Source organism: Akebia trifoliata, chromosome 4 (genome assembly GCF_017979445.1).
Source record: "Akebia trifoliata isolate Shusen 1 chromosome 4, ASM1797944v1, whole genome shotgun sequence".
NCBI classification, from domain to species: Eukaryota; Viridiplantae; Streptophyta; class Magnoliopsida; order Ranunculales; family Lardizabalaceae; genus Akebia; species Akebia trifoliata.
In genome coordinates, this window is record NC_141378.1 from 31,734,405 (window position 1) to 31,755,050 (window position 20,646).

The 20,646-nt window shown below is 39.7% G+C and overlaps 1 protein-coding gene across 1 annotated transcript in view; it reads right to left on the reverse strand.

Annotated features, from left to right (window-relative positions):
* The window catches only part of ATGRIP (Golgi-localized GRIP domain-containing protein), a 62,497-nt gene that overhangs the window by 22,326 nt on the left and 19,525 nt on the right, over window positions 1–20,646 (reverse strand). The window contains exons 6-19 of the mRNA XM_086440793.1: window positions 8,045–8,131; window positions 7,835–7,915; window positions 6,923–7,048; window positions 5,913–6,021; window positions 5,749–5,828; window positions 4,533–4,661; window positions 4,335–4,435; window positions 1,802–1,935; window positions 1,609–1,706; window positions 1,385–1,504; window positions 1,223–1,250; window positions 1,030–1,088; window positions 152–223; window positions 35–82 (exon numbers count right to left, since the gene is read on the reverse strand). Coding sequence (XP_086296919.1) covers window positions 35–82; window positions 152–223; window positions 1,030–1,088; window positions 1,223–1,250; window positions 1,385–1,504; window positions 1,609–1,706; window positions 1,802–1,935; window positions 4,335–4,435; window positions 4,533–4,661; window positions 5,749–5,828; window positions 5,913–6,021; window positions 6,923–7,048; window positions 7,835–7,915; window positions 8,045–8,131 — 1,272 coding nt within the window. The remainder of the gene's footprint in view (window positions 1–34; window positions 83–151; window positions 224–1,029; window positions 1,089–1,222; window positions 1,251–1,384; window positions 1,505–1,608; window positions 1,707–1,801; window positions 1,936–4,334; window positions 4,436–4,532; window positions 4,662–5,748; window positions 5,829–5,912; window positions 6,022–6,922; window positions 7,049–7,834; window positions 7,916–8,044; window positions 8,132–20,646) is intronic.

A 20,646-nucleotide genomic window follows, 5' to 3' on the forward strand; every position in this document is an offset into this window, starting at 1 on the left:
AGTATAGTTGACTATGATAATGATGATGATGTACCTGTTGACTATGGAGACGATTTTCACGTTCAAGCTCCTCAAGTTCCTCCTGAATTGGATCAAATATCAGAACATGCCCTATAGTTTATAGGTATGACCTAAGAAGAGTGAAAATTACTTGAAGTGCCAAGATGTGTCGTTGAGACTGTGCTAGTTCTTCCTCTCTCTGAGCTTGTTGCCTAGCCAAAACCTGAAATTTCAAATTTTATTGTAAGTATCAAGCTAAGTGGCAACTTCTTAGTCTAGACATATGAGATTATGTGGAAGATTTACGCTATTTACTCTCATAACTTAAATACTTTTGAGAATATTACCCTATAGGTATTATACGACTTTAGGTCTTATTTATGCATGGAATGAAAACCCATCTCATTGATTTTGCAGATCTAAGGTTCAAACGTACAGTTTTGAGCACTCTAGATGTACATTTTTATAATGAATGTGATGTCAAGTCAAGGCTTATGTGCCCAAGTGCATATGATTGACGTGGTGACACCTGGCACACGGGCCATCCTGGACTTTTGTGTTATCATACCTCTCAGATGAACCTGCAACCCAATAATGGCACTGATTGTTGGTCCAGTTTGAGAGCTCTTTTTTTTAAGGAAGTTCAAAAATAATGTTTGCTCTGGTCCATCAACATTGACTGAAATTCCTTAAATTGGATGGTTAGGATTACTGGAACACTGGGTGTTCTTGGTTGTAGCTAACCGAAGGAGAGGTCCATACTCCATAGGCTCAATAGATGATGATCAAGAATTCCAAGTGATGTGCATCAAGGAAAACAAAAATGAGATTTTTTCATAATTGTGTAACTTGAGTACTAACAGAAGGAAGATAAGGACTCATCAGTCATCACAACTCATGTGACAAACCAATGAACAATTTCTCTCCCTATGCTGATACTTATCATTAAGATGCATTTGGAAATCAGATGTAACTCTTAAAAATAAAATGCTATATTAAGCAAGAGTAAAAGAAAACATAATAATGTACCAGAATCTGCTGTTCTGCTGCGTTTGTATTTGAAATTAGTGCACCCTGCTTTTGAAAAGCTAAAAAAGAGATTGAGATAGAGCGAGAGGAAACTATTACCAACTTATATTTAAATTCACTATAATAGCTGAAAACAATACACTCTTGTCCAACGTGAACAAATTAGCAAGAAGTACAGGAATATCCCACTTACCGGTGGTCTGGTTGTCAGTGTGACCAATCTGGAATAAATAAAATACTATCAGGCCAATGGTCATGAATAAAGGGACCATATGGCTTATAGAAAATAAAACTCAATCCTGGATGCAAGAAAGCAACGTATGAATGTAAATAATAGATGAACAAAAAAACCTACCGAAGGCCTCGTCACCAGAGAACGATGAAGATTCTTGTTATCATCTAAGAGTCTAGAGATCTCCTTGTCCTTTTCCTCTATCATTCTATCAGCTATATCACGAAAAGAATCATTCTCTTCCTACAATATATGAATGATATTTAGAATTCACCTCACCGAAGAAATAAATAGACCTCCTTTAATGTAGAAAGAATATCCAAACAAAGAAACATAGTGCAAGGTACCTTCAATTTTTTATATTGTAGTTTGAGCTCCTCTAGTTCTTTTTGTAGATCTGCCCTACTGCTTACCTCGTTTTGACTCTGTAATGCCCCGTATCTCACTTCAAAAATATTGTTCCACTTCTAAGCATCCTTCCAAGATTATATAACATAACAAACAATAAAGAAAGGAAAACAAGAAGCATGGAGAATTTACATCGCCAGGTCTCTTCCAAATTCTCAAAGTTTCTTTTCCATGCTTCTTTTTCTGATCGGTACTGAGCATTAGTAGATTCAAGCTTTATTTCCATGCTCCTAATTCGCTGGTCAGCATTGCTAAGAGCTGCATCTCTGAATGAAGATGGAATTATGAGATAGTATTGGACGACAATAGTCTGAATGAAGATGGAATTGGAAATGGATAAGATGTTTTGTTTGTTGTTTACCATAAACAAACTATATTAAGGAATGGGGCAACCATGTTTCAAGGTCCAAATGATCTAATAACTCATTCATGAGCGGTCCAGTGTATTTAGAGATTGTACAATTCTATTTTTGATATATATATAGAGGACGGTTCAGCAGCCCTAAAGTTTGCCAAGTTTGGTGCCAAACATTTTTCAAAATATGGGTTAGAAGCTTTGGAATGAGCTGATTTTTTGTGAGGAGGATCTCTATGATGAGGAGATCATCCTCACCAAAAATCAGCCTATTCCAAAACTTCTGACCCCATCAAAAGTGATTTACAAAAATTGGACGGTCCACGATTCATCAACTTGTAGACTAGGGTTAGAAGTTTCAAAATGAGCTGATTTTTTGTGAGGATGATCTCTTCACCGTAGAGATCGTCCTCACAAAAAATCAGCCTATTCCAAAACTTCTAACCCCATCAAAAGTGATTTACAAAAAATGTTTGGCACAAAACTTGGCAAACTTTAGGGCTGCCGAACAGTTCCCATATATATATATATAGGGAAATGTTCAGCACCCTAAGTTTTACCACACACTTTAACAAACGTTTTTTGTCTTACATGGGTTAGAAGTTTTGGAATGGGCTGATTTTTGGTGAGGATGATCTCTATGATTAGAAGATCATCCTCCCAAAAAATCAGCCCATTCCGAAATGTTTAATCCCATGTTTACACGTTGAAAAATCGTGGACCGTCCATTTTTTGTAAACCATTTTTGATGGGGTTAGAAGTTTTGGAATGAGCTGATTTTTGGTGAGGATGATCTCCTCACCATAGAGATCATCCTCACCAAAAATCAGCTCATTCCGAAACTTCTAACCCATGTAGGACAAAATGCGTTTGTTAAAGTGTGTGGTAAAACTTAGGGTGCCGAATGGGACCCATATATATATATATTATTTTATTTTATTTTTTCAGAATGCATTTCATTGTTAATGGAGGAACTACATTTCATTGTATGTTTTTTGTGTCCTTCCTTCATAGGTCTTACTGGTCCTCAAAGAATGTTTTGTATTTCACTTTCTTCACTCTATAAAATTTTTGCAAACATAAATATATAAGAAAACTGTAACATGGGCAAATATTAATAACTAGGTGAAAGACAGTATTGTGAATAGGTTAAAAAAAAAAGTCACAGAATTACTCAGTCATGATATAAAAGAATCCCATACGCAAAACTTTGTAGACATGACGGATCATGCTTTTGTTTAATAAGCAGATCATAAAATTCATTGCAAGGATATATTAGCTTCAGCTGAATTCATGTCTGGTTTAGAATTGTGCAATATAAAATCAAAATTATCACTTTAGAAAACTAAATAAAATCATATTCAAGGCAGGTTGGGTGTTTATGGGGATTATTTAATATCTCAATCCAGATTTTGATAATTGTGTGCTCATTTCAGAGCTACTGATTACAGTATGTCTCTTTTAATAATTATTTGTTCAATGGAACAAATCTTTTGACTCCATTGTTATCTTGTTTCAGCATTTCCAGAATGAAGGAATGGAGAGGTAAGTGTTACACCAGGTGTGAATCGGTGAAATATTATAGCTCTAAAATTTTCATCTATCAATATTTGATAGTTCATTTTTGGGTATTTAGAAACACCCCCTGTAAAATTGGTGATATTAGGTTTACCCCCTCGCAAAATGCAAGATTAGGCTTACCCCCTTGACAGTAAGTCAATGTTGTATTTTCTTGATGATTGAACAGTGAAATTTTGATTTTTTTCAAAATGCTCTTTAAATACTTAAATTACAAAATCAGAATTTGAAAAATACTAAAATTTCACTGTTAAATTATCAAGAAAAAAACAACGTTGACTTATGGTCTAAGGGGGTAAACCTCATCTTGCTTTTTGCAAGGGAGTAAGCCTAATATCAATAATTTTACAGGGGGGTCAGATTCACATCAGTATCATCATCTGAAACTCCGGACCAGCCCTTATTTATATTAGAACCAGCACCAATATGCAGCACAGCAAACAAAATTGTACACTATGTACCAAAAGGTGTTAAAGAGTTGTCAGTTCTATTTCCCTCAGTGTACCACATTTTCCATCCACCTAAAAGTTCCAGAAACAGAAATATTGAAGTCTTTGTAATAGGTTGAGTAGAGGAATAAATTTAGGGAGAGGGAAGATTCATTTCTCTCTCGATAATAGAAAAAGTAATAACCTGACCAAATAATAAAGTAGAAAAGGGAGGGGCATGGATGAAAATTTTATTAAAAGGCAGCAGTCGGTGATACAGTCAAGTAAGTATGTTGCACTCCACCTTGCTGCAAGTTCTTTATCATGATTAGCCAAAGCATCCTTGAGATCTTGAAGGGCCCTATCCCTTTCTGCTGATGTCAGTGCTACTTCTCTTTCAGCTTCCTAAGACAAAAGACCAAAAAAATACAAAACAAATGAGTGACGAAGAAAAACATTAGTTTTCTCTTCAGATAGAACAAGGTTCATTGCAAGCATTTACTTTTATTGCTTCCTCTTGAGCTTTGAGCAGTTCAGAGTCCATAGCTGCAGATAACTCTGCATCCTTTTTCTGGAGAAGTGCATGAGCCCTCACCTTATAAGAAGAAAACTCACTTTCTAGGCAATTGATCTGCAAAAGATAAGTTATGTGAGAAGGGAATCCTGAAGCAAGTCTGTGAAGACTCGATCGGACCTTGTTGCATACCAAGGGAATATTCCGTTAAGATTCTGAGAAAACAAAAGTTTTTATATTATGTGAAAATTTGTAGGTCACTAAATGTGGATGTAACTATTTAAGATTTAATACAACTTATACATGATAGGTTATTCACACGTTCAAGTCTGATCAGTAACAAGCCGGTTCAGGACTCAAAAGATCAAGTCCCAAAATTTGGGATAACAGACTCAATCGGAGCTGATTATCCCAAATTTGGGATGACAGACCTCCAGCCTAATTAGTGGGTAACTATGTTTAGGAGTAAGTTAGGGTAGTTAGTTTAGTCAGCAGAATTTGACTAGAGTCAAGGTACGTAATTAACACCTTGATCATTCTTGTGACTAATTTATTTTTTGTTATGCATTTCACCAGGTATCAACGGCAACCTGGAAAATGCACTCACAAGTATCCTCTATGTACAGAAAGAGATTCATCGGATAACTCCTTTCAAATTGTAATAGAACTGCTGGATGCAGAGATTGAACTGACGTCTCCTAAAGCCTGAAAGCTGACAAAGAAAATGCCAGCTAGCTTAGTTGGTAAAGTCTATGGGTGATGATACCATATAACTGGATTCAATTCCTACCATCACCACGTTATTGATCTCATTAAGAACAGGCTTACTGATAAAAAATTTAAAAAAAAGTGTTGACAAATGCTAAAAATTGCCGGATGGAATCATACACAACATTTTTGTAACCCTGTTTGTGCATTTTCTTCTTCTATAACTCATCGACACAATTTCAGGTCACAATTGAAAACTTTAGTCCAACACATGGACTTCCACTTTTAACTCTTCATATATTTTTTCGCTTAGACAAGAACATTAGAAGTATGATGTTTTCTCAGTATCAGGATCAAGAATGGTAAATTCCATTTGTACGGGGGGAGAAAAACAAAAGCAAAGAAATTGAAACCTGGTCGCCTAATACCATTCCATCTTAGGCCATCAATGGAAAACATCACCCAAGGTGGGAAAGGCGAGGGAAAATCATTGTACCTCTTCTTTGGTGGTCATAAGTTCGGCATCTCTCATACTTAGCAACTGGTTTTTCATGGATAACTCTAGTTCCAGTTGACCTGTATATTAAGAACAAGGAAGTTCAGTTCTTTCATACAGTAACAATGATCAAAAAACAATTCAGCTTGAAATTCCGAAGATACTTCGCATTTTCTCTGCTTCAATCTCAGAGCGTAGACAGGTACTCTCAGCTGCCTCCAACTTAGTTCTGAGTGCCTGGTAAGCAGCTTCCCAGCTCTTTTTTTCTTTTTCCTGAATGCATAACTCACTTTTAAAAATATGGAGAACTTAATTCAAAGGGCAACCACTTGTTCCCTTTGATTGGAGGGCCAATGGAAACATGAAAACAGATCATAGAAAATATGTTTTGATGTGGATGTAAACATATCTTGAAAAAACATTAAATCTAGAAAATCTGAGATAAACAAAATGTTAGTGTTATCAAGAATGATCTTGTAGATGGTGTAACTACAGAGCATTAGGGGTATGATGAAGACAAATTTGAAATGAAAATATACAGTCAATGTCACAATATAAAGCTGCAGCTTCAGCTACTATATATCATTCTACCTTTTTCCCTATCAAGAAAAGACCTCTGCCATCCAGCCAAAGTCTACATTTTTTTTTTTTTTTTTTTTGCATTCACAGTTAATTATTTTTCTTTTACAATTGATAATTCCCTCTAATGAGTTGGAGGGAAAAAAAGAAACACTAAAATAAGGAAAGCATATATCCAGACCTATCAAAAAGTAAAAAGATAAGAGGATCAGCATATCTAAAGGAAAGAGAAAAAAACCAGGATAACCAACCCTCAGCACAAAGGGAGGTTCTTAATATGTTGATGAAACTCTACTATAGTTTCCACTTTCCAATTCCTAGCCCCCATTTTCTTGGTTGAAAACTTTCAAATACGGATGGCAATTATTTCACTTGTAAAAAAAAAAAAAAAACCCAGGGATGACCAACCAACTTTACCATTCTTGAGCTGTTATCCTTGCTCACTAACAATGTCAGCAATCCATTATCGACCCACTAGAGTCACAGTGAATTGAGATCCAACTACTATCCACAAGTAAATATCACCAACTTGTGCAGGTGCTTATGGTAGAGGAAGAAGAGACCATACTAAAAAATTTAATCTAAATAAACATACGTGTTCGTCTTTCAATTGAAGAAGGTCTCCTTTTGCTGACTCCACAGCAGCTTTCAGCCGTACTGCCTCACCAGTTGAAGCAGCATCCATCTCTGCAATCTCAGAATCTTTCTCAGCAAGTAGCACCTGCAAAAAAATCCACCATATTCTACACTTCTGAAGTTCCTGGAGCATGCAACACCGATGTGCTATATATAGGAGTATGAGAACAAAATTTAAAATAATAATAATAATAATAATAGTAAATAAAATGATTATAACAAAGAAAGCCCACTGTCGAAGATGAAACTTTTACTTTCTTTTCCTGATCAACATAAACAACAACAAAGAAGTGGTAACTATGATTTTACTGTTAGGGTCCTAACAGATTCAACTAATAGAATCACTTAATATCCATATCATGCCAACAAATAATCAAGTCTACTGCCGCTATCTTACCCATGTCGTTAGTTATGTAATTTGGCCACTTCTAAATGTGCAGCAAAATCAAGTGATTTGGATCACAGATCCGCTACATTTATTTTTCAAGTGCACTCAGCACATTTGATGTTCTCAAATGTGGCCATATCTATAGAATTGGTGACTTGTTATTTTGATGAATTACTTCTAGAACTTTGGGTAATTTAGACAATTGTAAATTCATACATATTCGGAAAACACTCTTTTATTCCCCCACTGCATGTATTACAAGATAAACAAAAATGTTATGGGTGTGCTTAAGTGCAAGGATATTGGACTGGAGTATAAACATCAATGAAATTTTTTAGACGCTTTTTCATCAACTGAAATCTCAACACCATGAGATGAACAAAGAAGTCATAAAACTTGGACATGGCTTTCCTCATACTCCCATTTCCTTGCACGCGTGCACACACCCACACACACACACAGCTTCTGTAAGTCAATAATTACCTGTAGAGAAGAAATTGTTTCAGCTGCTTTACTTCTTTCAGAAAGTGCATCAGCAAGTTGGGCTTCCAAGCTTTCTACATGCTGAAGAAAATAAGGGCAGGTGAAAAAGGGAAGTGAAGACACTTAGAAGAATAAAGGTCATAGATAATGTTTATTGCATCATCATCAAAGCCTTATACTGAAAATTTGGAGTTGAAAACTGAAAAATACCTTTTGGTGTTTAGTAGAAAGCTCAGTAATTAAAGCTTGCTTTTTCTCATCAGCAATTTGCAGAGAACCTCTCATTTCTTCTAACATCTGTGGGTAAGGTGAGTTAGCATACAATGTCAAGAACATAATAGAAGAAAATTACATCTTTAACTTTTGTATTTAGCATACTGAGAAGATCAAGGAAAACCAGAACCAGGGATAAATATTTAAGTCAGACAATGAAAGAATAAGATATTTATGTCTTATTTAGTATTTGTTGGAGAAAAACTTCCATGGAAGCATCAATTGGAAGAGATTTTGAGAACAATGTTAGTGTCAAGTAGAACAGTTGATAACTTGGGATAATTGTCATTACTCAACAGTTTCAAATAAATAACCGAAGAGTCAACAATTATTATATTTTCTTTCTCTGTATTTGCAACCACAAAACAAATATATATTTCGTAAAGAGGAAAGAAGAAATGTGAAGGCCATATCTGATCCATAGAGACACTCAAGGTACTTTTGACAAACGAGTCACTTCATCAGAACATACCGCTAATCAAAATGTGCCCTAAAACCCATGCATCAACAAACTTTAAAATCATTAATTATTATCCAACTTCAAGAGTAGTTCCCAATAAAGCTTCTACTCAATCTTCAATAATGGAATAGAGTTCTATCTGTGGTTCAAAGTTTCATGCCACTCCAAAAATCTTTCAGTGGTTTCTGATTCCATCCTATATCTAGAGTCAGTCTCATCTCCATGAAACACGATTTCCATTGAAGTTTTCCGGTCACCGCACATTCATTTGGTCAATAGAAGGGGATCCTTCGGACAATCGAAGTAGATCTGCAGATCAAGCTGTCAGTTGTTTAATCAGACTACAATGAGACGTAACAATCAACCTGCTACGGCTACAATTGGTTCCAAGAGTTTTGAGTTAAAAACATGTTTTTCCAAGGTAGTTGGCTTTTAAACACCCTGTCAGAATCCATTAACGCTCCAGTTGGGAAACCGTTGAGGAGTAAGTTCTCCTTTCAGAATCACATTAGGTGGCAGAAAAAAGGTCCAACAGAGGTGGAGCTTTCATTAAAATCATAGACTTTGCGTAGAAAAATCAATTCAGGCCAATTATTTTCCCTGAAGGCACTAATCTTTCAGGGTGGAAATCTTTGTTAAAGGGGCTTAAAGAGATTCTAGAACCGACGACCCTCTTTCCAGCGAACATACCTCAGGCGATTGTGCAAGAGGCGAAGATTTTAACCGGCTTTCAAGCTGAAGACTGCTGTGCAAGAGGAAAAGCAGCAGGCGCCGCCTCCTTTTGGTGCAGCCGGTGGGAGAACAAGCTTCTCTGTGTCTATACCCTTCTGTGGGTTTGGAGATTGGCCAAATAGTAGTAGAAGTGCTTTCTCTTGTACATCTTGTTAGAAAAGAGTAAAAGATAAGAAAAATTACAAAGAGGAATGTGAGAAAAGTGGAGTACATGAAAGAATGGTTTTATGTCTCCCAGGATTCTTATTTATATTAATAAGAAACAGAAGTGACAAAACTACCCCTAAGAACAAAATAAAATCCTGATAAGTACATGGAAGTAGAAAGACTATTCTACCCTTGAACCGCTCCCCCTCAAGTTGGTGTATAGATATCGACCATGCCCAACTTTTTCAAGACATCATGAAGTTGTACACTGTTGATTCCATTGGTGAGAATATTTGCAAGCTGGGGAGTGCAAACAACACCATCTGTAATCTTCTCCTTAATAAAATGTCTATCAACCTTGATATGCTTAGTCCTATCATGTTGTACCAGGATATGTGCAATATTAATCATTATGTTGTCACAGTACAATCTCTACTGGAAAGTCAAGCTCTTGAAGAAGTGTTTTTAACCATAATATCTCACAAATCCCATGTGTGATATATCTGAACTCTGCTTCTGCACTTGATCAATCTACAACCTATTGCTTTTTTGCTTCTCCATGTTACTAAGTTACCCCCCACAAAGGTACAATAGCCCGATGTAGATCTCCTATCATCCTAAGATCCTGCCCAATCTACATTAGTGAAAGCTTCTATATTCAAAAGCCTATTTTTCTTGAACAAAAACCCTCTACCAGGAGACGGTTTGAGATACCTCAAAATACGCTATGCTGCTTCTAAGTGTTGGGTGTGAGGAGAGTGCATATATTGATTCATGACACTAACCGCATAAGCAATATCTAGACGGGTAAAGGAAAGATAGATCAAACGTTCAACCAGAAGTTGAAACATACCAATATGTTGAAGAGGCGCACCCTTTTGCATACAAAGCTTATGATTTGTCTCTATTAGTGTATCTACTAGTTTTGCCCCCAATTTTCCTATATCATGAAGTAGATCCACCACATATTTCCACTAGGAAATGACTATTCCCTTATCAGATCTCACCACTTTTATACCTAGGAAGTATTTTAACTTTCCAAGGTCTTCGATTTCAAACTCTCTGAACAAATACTTCCTCAGCCGATCAATCTCTTTTTCACTATTACTTGTCACATCAATGTCATCCACATAAGCAATGAGAACTGTAGTGATGTCCACTATGTGTTTAACAAACAAGGTGTGATCTGCCTGACTTTGAGTATACTTCAAATTTAGTATAGCTTTGCTAAACCTTTCAAACCAAACCCTGGGAGATTGTTTTAAGCCATATAAGGATTTTCTTAGCTTGCAAACCTTTTCTCCTGTCAACTGGAAGCCTGGTGGTGGAAACATGTACACCTCCTCCTTTAAGTCTCCATGGAGAAAGGCATTCTTCACATTGAACTGGTATAGAGGCCATCCTGGTTTGTTGCTAGTGATAAGATAACTCTTATAGAGTGGAAAGTAGATGATGAGGAGGTGCCTAATGGAGTAGTGGAATACTATAAAGATTTGTACATAGAAGTTTTCCCTTTAGGAACAAATTAAAGGCTTTGAAAGAGCTCCTCAAGAAGTGGAATAAAGAGTCTTTTGGGGTTGTAAATGTGAAGTTGAAAGTTTTATTAGGAGAGATCGATAGCTTGGAAGAGAAAGGAGGAAGTTGAAGAGTTGGACAGGGATGGAAGGTTTAAAAGGGAGGATTTGAGAGTTCAATTTCAAAAATTGGTGGCTATGAATGAAGTTTCTTGGAAATAAGAAGCTACAGTTAAATGGCTCAAGGAGGAGGACGGCAACACTCATTTTTCCATCGAATGGCAAACCATCATAATAGGGTGAATCATCTTTCAAGATTAAAAGTTCGAGGAGAATGGAAAGTGGGTGATGAGGAGGTGACTAATGGAGTTGTGGAATACTATAAAGCTTTGTACACGGAAGTTTTCCCTAAATCATCTTTCAAGATTAAAAGTTAGAGGAGAATGGAAAGTGAGTGATGAGGAGGTGGCTAATGGAGTTGTGGAATACTATAAAGCTTTGTACATGGAAATTTTCCCTCAACATCCCTTGCCTAACAATTTACATTTTGATAGCATTTCAGTGGACCAAAAGGTATGGTAGAGAGACCTTTTGATGAGGAAGATGACAAGGCACTAGGTCCAGATGATTTTTCAATGGCATTCTTCAAGTACTATTGGGAGGTAATTAAATTTGATTTGTTGGTTATTCTACAAGAGTTCTTTAGGGAAAGCTTTCCAGACCATGGTTTGAAATTGCACTTTAATCACTTTGATCCCAAAGAAAGAAGGTGCGCTGGATCTTTATGATCTTTGCCCCATTAGCCTTGTGGGGTCAGTCTACAAGATTTTTTTCAAAAATCCTAGCTTCAAGAATGAAGAAAGTGTTACAAAATGTAATTGGTCCCTAGCAAGGAGCGTTGCTGCTGGTCGTTAAATTTTTTATGGTTTTTCTAATTGCGAAAATCGATATTGAAAAAGCCTATGACCATGTGAGTTAGTCCTTTCTAAAGTATGTTTTGGGGAGAATGGGATTTGGAGATAAGTGGATTAGTTACATACTTTTTTTTTTTTTATCGATAAAGATAATTTATTTATAAGAGAAAACGGGGGTCGAGATGACCAACCCAAAAACAAAGAGAAGCAAACAGACTAACAGAAAAATAAAACAAGAGGCAAAAAAAGAACTCAACCACCTATCTAGACTGGTTGTAACGAACACACTCGATCCCAACGCACTACAAAGTCTTCAAAGAATACCCCCTTGAAATCCTTATAAAGCTTGCTCCAGGAGAACAAGATCTCCAAAATTAATAGAACTAGTCCTTCCAACGTAGAAATTTTTCCCTCAAAGATACACCGATTACGGTCTTTCCAGATCCCCCAACAGATTGCAAAAGGGGCCAAAAACCAAAGGATCCGTTTCGAAAACAAGAAAGAGTTTCCCCACGCCAACCAAGATTCCAAAACCAACTTGACAGATCTAGGAAGACAGCCCACTATTCCAAAGAGAGAAGTAAAGTGCGACCAAACATAATGAGCCACCCGACAGTAAATAAATAAGTGATCCACCATTTCCGCCTGGGACCTACACATGCAACACTGATTTGGCGTGATAAAGCCTCTTCTGATCAACTGGTCTAGAGTAGGAAGTCTCCCTAAAGCCGCCAGCCAAAGGAACACCGATACCTTCGGAGGAATCTTACCACCCCAGACAAAAGAATGAGGGAACAGCGTAGTACTACTTGGCGCAATGTTGACATACAACGATTTGACCGTGAACTTCCCATCCCTTATGCCTCCCCACAATCTCTTATCTATCGAGGAGCTCGGCACATAGCTATTCTCCACCATAGCGACAAAACTCCCTAGCAGATCCACCTCCCAATCATTGAAAGTTCTTCTAAACCCAAAGTCCCAGTTTATCCCGCTAGTTTCCACTTTCTTGAAAATAGAAATAGCTTGATTTTTTTTCAAAGATAACTCAAATAATTCTGGAAACACGTCTTTAAGGGGGCCATTCCCACACCACTAGTCTTCCCAGAACCTCACCTTAGTCCCACTACCAACCTTGTATTTCACTTTGCTCCTAACTGCCGACATTCTTCTAAGAATTCCTTTCCAAACTCCACACCCCAACGCGCCCCTTGCCGGACCACTCTCCCATCCGTTCCCACTTACAACATATTTGTCCACGATTACTTTCCTCCAAAGACTATCCCCTTCTTCTCCAAATCTCCAAAGCCACTTCCCCAATAAAGCTGAGTTCATAGAACCAAATTTACGAAAGCCCAAACCCCCATTTTTCTTGGGCAAACATAACTTACTCCACCGCACCCAATGATGTTTTCTCAAATCATCCTTGCCGTGCCACAAAAACTCTCGGCAAATTCTTTCCAACTGCACTTCCACGCTTCTAGGCATTGAAAAGAGAGACAAAGTGTATATTGGAATACTAGCCAACGCACTTTTAATAAGGGTGATCTTCCCTCCTTTTGTTAAAAGCTTCGCTTTCCATAAACTGAGTCTCTTTCTCATCCTTTCTACGACCGGCTCCCAAATTTCCTTGCTGTTGTAGGCCATCCCCAAAGGGAGCCCCAAATATGTTGATGGAAGATCCCCTGTCTGGAAGCTAATCGATGCCGCTACCACTTCCAAAACTTTCTCCACACCTACCGCGAACAGCTTACTTTTACGAAAAATTCACTGGGATGCCAGAGATGGCCTCAAAGCATCCAAGAATACCACTTAAGACACTCAACTGTCTAGGGGAGTAATCCAAGAAGATTAAGGTGTCATCAGCAAACTGAAGGTGCGACACCACATGACCACCCTCCCTAGTAGAATAACCAGAGAGTTCCCCCATAGCCACCGCCTTGGAAATCATCCTACCCAGGGCCTCCATAACTATCACAAATAAAAAAGGTGACAGTGGGTCCCCCTGGCGGAGACCCCTCGAACTTCTAAAAAACCCAGTCGAAGAACCATTGACCAAAATCGAAAATGTACAAGTTGAAATACACTTCATGACCCATCTCACCCACCTTTCTCCACACCCCATTCTCCTTAAAAGATACTTCACCAACTTCCAATTCACATGGTCATAAGCTTTCTCTAAATCAACTTTGCACACGAACCCCGGAATACCCTCTTTTCTGCGCGAGTCAATGCATTCGTTAGCTATAAGAACCCCGTCCAAAATCTGTCTTCCAGAAACAAATGCCCCTTGAGCCGGACCGATGATATCCTTCAACACAATCTTGAACCTGGACGATAAGATCTTCGAGATGATTTTGTAAACTGAACTCACCAGACTAATTGGTCTAAGATCTCTAATGTCTTCAGTCCCTGACACCTTAGGAATCAAAGCAAGGAATGTACAGTTAGAACCCAGATCTAAGAAACCTTCCCTGTAGAAATCTTCTAGAGTTGCCATCACATCATCTCTCACTGTCTCCCAACAAGCTTTGAAGAAAGCTATAGAGAAACCATCTGGCCCCGGTACCTTATCACTCGCCAAACCAGACACCACTCCCCAAACTTCCTCTGCATCGAACGGTCTTTCAAGCCAGCTCTATTGCTCTGGAGATATGCTATCAAAATGTAAGGAATCCAGTACAGGCCTATCCACATAATCCTCCGTATATAGATTATTATAGAAATTCACCACCCCCTCACACACCTCCTCCTCCCCGATCTTCCATACATCGTTAACTTTGAGTTTAGAAATGAAATTCACCCGGTTATTACAATTCGCTATACGATGGAAAAAAGTTGTGTTTTTGTCCCCTTCCTTGAGCCACCTAACTCTCGACTTTTGTTTCCAACTAATTTCCTCCATAGTGGCTAATTGTTGAAACTCAACTTTGAGATTTGCTCGTCTTAACCTCTCTTCCACTCCTATACCCCCTCCCTCCTCTCTGTCTTCCAAATCTTGTAATTCCGCCAGCACACCGCTCTTCCTATCTTGCACAAGCCCAAAAGTCTCCTTATTCCAGGTTTTCAACTTCTCTTTGATGGCCTTCAGTTTTAACCTCAACGCTTTTCCTGGCCTATCCTCAAACGAAAGCTCGTTCCACCAAACGTTAATCATCTCCCCAAAGCCTTGATACTTTAACCACATATTCTCAAATCTAAATGGCGTAGGTCTATTCCTCCGCATCCCGGCCGTCAAGGAAATAGGGCTGTGATCTGACGCCGGATTTGGCCATTTATCCTGGGTAATCCTACCGAAATGTTCTTCCCAATCCAATGAGACTAGAAAACAATCTAATCTGCTAAGAGTCGGATTCTCCTGATTATTGGACCACGTGAACCTACCCCCACAAAGCGGAAGATCAATCATCCCATTGCGGTCAACAAACTCCGAGAACTTGCGCATCTTCGGGGTTATCCTGGACCCCCCACTCTTCTCGAACAAGAAACGGATGGCATTAAAATCTCCCCCCATAACCCACGGTCTATTCCAACGCTCTTTGATATAGTCTAATTCTTCCCAAAACTAGTTCCGTTCTCTAGCAAGAGTAGGTCCGTACACCCCTGAACAAACCCAGGTGAAATCTTCCACAATCAACCTGCACAGAACTGACACCGAAAAGGCCCCAACAAGATTATCCTCCACCACCACTGTCTTCCTATTCCACATTAAAATGATACCACCCGAGGCCCCCCAAGACGGAAGAGCACACCACTCAACTGATTTTATTCCCCAAATCTCCTTAATCACCCTATCATCCGCCTTATCTAACTTTGATTCCTGAAGGATCACTATGTGAGGTTTATGTTTCAACACCATAGCTTTGATTGTTGCTCTTTTTGGGGCCGCATTCAAACCCCTTACATTCCAAGACAAGATTTTAATCGACATTTAAACTTACTAAGCGCCTACCGGCTCTCTTCCCTTTTGAGATTGTGAGAGGGAATTCCTCCACCGATCTCTTGAGCTGAATGATCTCCTTTTTCAGTCTTTTATTCCTTTCCTTGGTCATACCACCACAGCTAGATAGATGTCTCGAAATTTTCAATCTGGAAAATTCATACTGAAATCGAGCCCTCGACGACATCTCCACTTCCCCACTAACAGTAAAAACAGCCCCTGAAGTAAGCCATTGTCCCACCACCTTCTGCATACAAACCTCCACACCCTTGCTGGTTTTCAGGGCCACATTAACCAGTAGCTGGGATACCTTACCTTCATTTCTTATGGACATCCCCACTTTCAACCCTACTTCCAACAAATTGGCCAAGATCTATTCTGTTAACTTCTTTATATCGCGCTGCTGCATTTCACTGTCATTCCCACACCTAACTACCGCTACTGACTCTGCCTGAGAACTAGGCTGTCCTCGTACTAACCTCACATTTTTCCTTTCCTGAAAAAACCCACATATGAAACCTATTCCCCCCTTCGTACTATGATCACACCACTGATTGGGATCCTGTTCTGAAACTCTTTCTCTCCTGAACCATATTCTATCACCAAATCTGCGCCCTACCCCATTGAAACCACCCAGCGATGTCGAGAAAAAGATAGCCCAAGGTATCCACGAAGCCCCTAACTCCTTCGATAAACTAAAAAGGCAACTCCCCTTTGTCCCAAAATCCATACCCCACATCCCAGAAGTCGATCTTACCATGGGTTGATCGTTAACAACGCTTCCGCCGCCATCTCCATCATCCGCTTCCAAGATCCCTTCGCTATTACATATCCGCCCATTCCCGCTGATCTTCTTGCCAGAAAGACCCAGTTCCTTGTCCACCAGGCCTAACTTCCCTTCGGAAATGAAGTCTTCCCAGTTCTCAGGTCCCGCAACTTTGAATCGATACTTCTCGTTCAATTTTCCTGTCAAGTTCACCGTCGGAAGCTAACCAGGTACACCTACTGTTGGAGCTTCTGTCTCCCCTCTTCTGTTACAAGAATTCCTCCTGTTAGCTTTGCGACGGAACGACCGAAGTCGGGCCCTCTTGATTAACAGCCCAGCCACCTTTGAAAGGCCAGCCTGTTTGCCCCTAACTGAACCCACCAAGCCCATGGGCTTGCAAGTCACCTGCGTGACTAGATCTTCGAAAGATGAGTTTATAATCATCAGGCCTGAACTGTTCGGTTCTGTCTCGTCACACTGGGCCGCGAATCTAAGCCCACTCCCCAGCCCCACATTGGCCCATTGGGCCTCGCTGCCCAACCCGTCTGTAGCCCGATTTTTGACAACGGATCCTTCAGCAACAACTTGAGCCTCGTGGCCCATCCCGTCGTCCACTATAAAATGTGAAACATTAAAACTGGGCTCCTCTTCTCCATCTTGGGCCCCTGAATTAACCCCAAAATTTGATATTTGGCCCTCAGACTTATCCAGAGCCCCTGACTTGCGCAGCCACTTCCTGTAATTCACAGTTCGTGCTGCTTTCCCCAGTAACTCTACCGTACGTATATGTCCTTCCTCCCAACATCGTGATTTCCCGCATTTATTGTTTTTTCCACGTGTAACACTATAATGACGAATCTTGTCCATCAAGCAATTGCAAAACTTGTCATTTACGCTTCCCTCACCCAGCTTTGATATACTTCCTCCCGAAATGATAACACCAGGTCTGTCTCTCAGCCCTTCTTCCACCTAAAGCCATGGTTCCTCCACCTGAATGCCTCTGTTGACTGAAGTCTTGACCTCCTTACTCACAGCCTCCTCCATCCTCTCAGGGGATGCTGTCTCCGCTTCTACTGACCCTGCGTCTTCGGCGACTAACACCTCGACCCCTATTGAGTATTTGCATCCATCGACCCAGAGGTTAAGCCCACGTGGCATCCTCCATGGAGAGAAACCGACTTTCAGCAACACACTATCCAGCAACATACGCCGCGCCGTGCTTGGGTCGATGTCCAAAAGCCCACCTAACTGAGCTCCGATTTTTTTGAAGGCAAATCTACCCCATAAATGGAATGGGAGTCCTCTGATGCGGACCCAGGACCCCCCTATCTTCCACTCAGGTTTTAGCGTATTGCAGTCCGCATACCATGGTCGTAAATGGAAGAACGTTTCCCCCACCTTAATCAATCTTCTATGATTTATTTTTAGAAACTCTGGTCTGTTTCCCAACCACAATATAGAGGTTAAGGGTTCCCATTGCAACAGTTTTACCCCCAATAGATGGGCTGATCCACGTTTAATTTCTGATAATAGACCTTCCCAATCTGCCTCTCGGGAACTTGCCTTGCAAATGAAAGCCCACCTCCAATTTCCAAAAGCTTTACCACTAGTTTTTATTAGCTTATCCCCAAAACTAAGGTTCCCTTCCATGTCTAAAACCCCTGGAGCTTTCCAGTCACTGACCTGTGGGGTACAACCAGCCTGTGGATTACGCACAACCTCAGCCCACGGCTTAACCACCCGAACCCCCTCCTTCGGAGCTACCATCCTCTCTTCAGGTTGTGACAAAGTCTTAAGAGTGAGACCAACTTCACCCCAACCATTGCCTCCCAAACCTTCTGGGAGCACAATTGCTCGCCGAAAAAACTTCTCAGAAAATTGTTGAAGCTTCAAAAAATTACCGAAAGTATTGCGTTCTCCTTGAATGAAGAAGATCCTACCACCTTTGGAATATTTCGCTTTTACTGGCTTCACAGATCCTCTCGCTGCATCTAACTAAGTAGAGACCCATACAGCTTCTTCTTCGTAGAGTTGAATACACGATTCAAACCTTTTACCTTTCTCTAGGACCTGAACACCTCTCCTATTTTGAAGCCACACCACCTTGATCTCAAACACTTTGCACTCCACCTTCACCTCAACCGCTCTTCCTCTTACCATCTCTACAAACCTGTAATACTGGTATCCGGTCAAGTCTTCAGTAGAAAGAAGTCATGTTGCAATGACCATTCCTACCTCATAGTTGCATTTTTCAAAATAGCATCCATTTTCTTTTGCATTTGTTTTTTGTATTGCAAGAGAATTAAGACAATTTTCTATTCATTGACATCTTATTGAATGGAGATTAGTTACATACTCAAGTGTGTCTCCTCACTTTCCTTCTCAATACTAGAAAATGGGGCTCCGGAAGATTTCTTCAAGCATTCGAGGGGACTGAGGTAGGTTAATCCTCTCGCCTTATTTGTTCTTGGTGGTTATGGAAACACTTAGTAGAAAGGGTGGTGGATAGGAATTTGTCTGGTTTTAAGGCAAGAAGCCAATGCCGTCTTATTTCTCATTTGCAATTCTCATTGATGATACTCGTCTTTCTAATTACTCAGCTTCTCAATTGAGATTTCTTAGTGGGGTTTTGGGATGTTTTGAAGCCATATCCGATAGGCCAGTGAACTTGAATAAGAGTATGTTATTTGGGGTGAACATTGTTTATGGTGTTCATCTTCTTGCAGCATCGATTGGGTTTAAGGTGGGAGTTTTGCCAACATCTTATTTGGTTTTCCCCTTGGTGCGGGTTCTAAAAGCAAAGTGATTTGGGATCTAGCCTTAGAAAGAATGGGAAAGAGGTTGAGTACTTGGAAGCCGAGGTATCTATCCAAAGGTGGGAAACTAACTTTGATAAAGAGCACATTATCCAGTATTCCTAATTACTTCCTCTCTCTTTTCTCTTTGCCTCAGAGTGTGGGGTCCAAGATGGATCAAATTTGCATGAACTCCTTTCGGCATGATCAAGGGGATAGGAATGGTGAGTTGGAAACAAATTTGCTTGCCAAAATAACATGTAGGCTTGGGAATTAAAAACTTTGCTGCTATAAATTCCGTTTTGTTGTCAAAAGGGCTTTGGAGATTTGCTGAGGAGGAAAGTGGCGGCACAAAAATATGGGGTTCAAGAGTTTGGTTGGGATAGTGGACAAGTAGGGTTGTGGAGTGTGTAAGGTTATTCTTAGCAGAACTCCCTCATTCCATAAAAAAGGTGAAATTCAAAGTGGGGACGTGGAGCAGGATCTGATTTTGGAAAGATAGGTGGTGTGGGGAGCTAACTTTAATGGATACTTTTCTAGAGTATATGCTATTTCAAGGAAAAAGGGGAAACCAATTGAATCTTTTTGGGTGGACTTTAACAGGGTAAGATCATGGGACTTTGGTTTTAGGCGTAACTTAAATGATTGGGAGTTGGATAAAATAGGAAGACTTCTCGAGCAATTAGAAACCAGTTTGATTTGTGATAACTCGGAAGACCGTAAACTGTGGGATGGCACAAAGGATGGGGCTTATTCGAGTAGGTCCATGTATGGGTCAATGCTTTCCATAAATCCCTCACCTTTTCTGATTTCCATTATTTGGGGTGCTAAAGTTCCTAATAAAATTTTGGTGTTTGCATGGTTAGAGGCTTTGGGTAGAATTACGATGAAAGACCAGTTAATTAAAAGAGATTTTGAAACTCCAAACTGTTGTCTCATGTGTTTAAGAAATGGGGAGACAGTGGACCATCTTCTTTTGCATTGCAAGGTGGGTAACCAAGTGTGGTTGTACTTCCTAAGTTTGTTTGGGATAGTCTGTTGATTTCCAAGGTCCGTTCGTGAGCTCTTTAAGTCGTGGCTTGCTTGGGGTCACCATTTCAGATTTGCGAAATGTATCCCATGGAACCTTTTCCCATTCACCATCTGTTGGGGGATTTGGAAAGAAAGGAACATGCGCACATTTTAGGGACATATGCTTCAGTTGCGTGATCTTATTTTGTCCAATTTGGGGCAGTTGTTCTTTTGGGGTAAAGTTTTCAAAGAATTCAAAG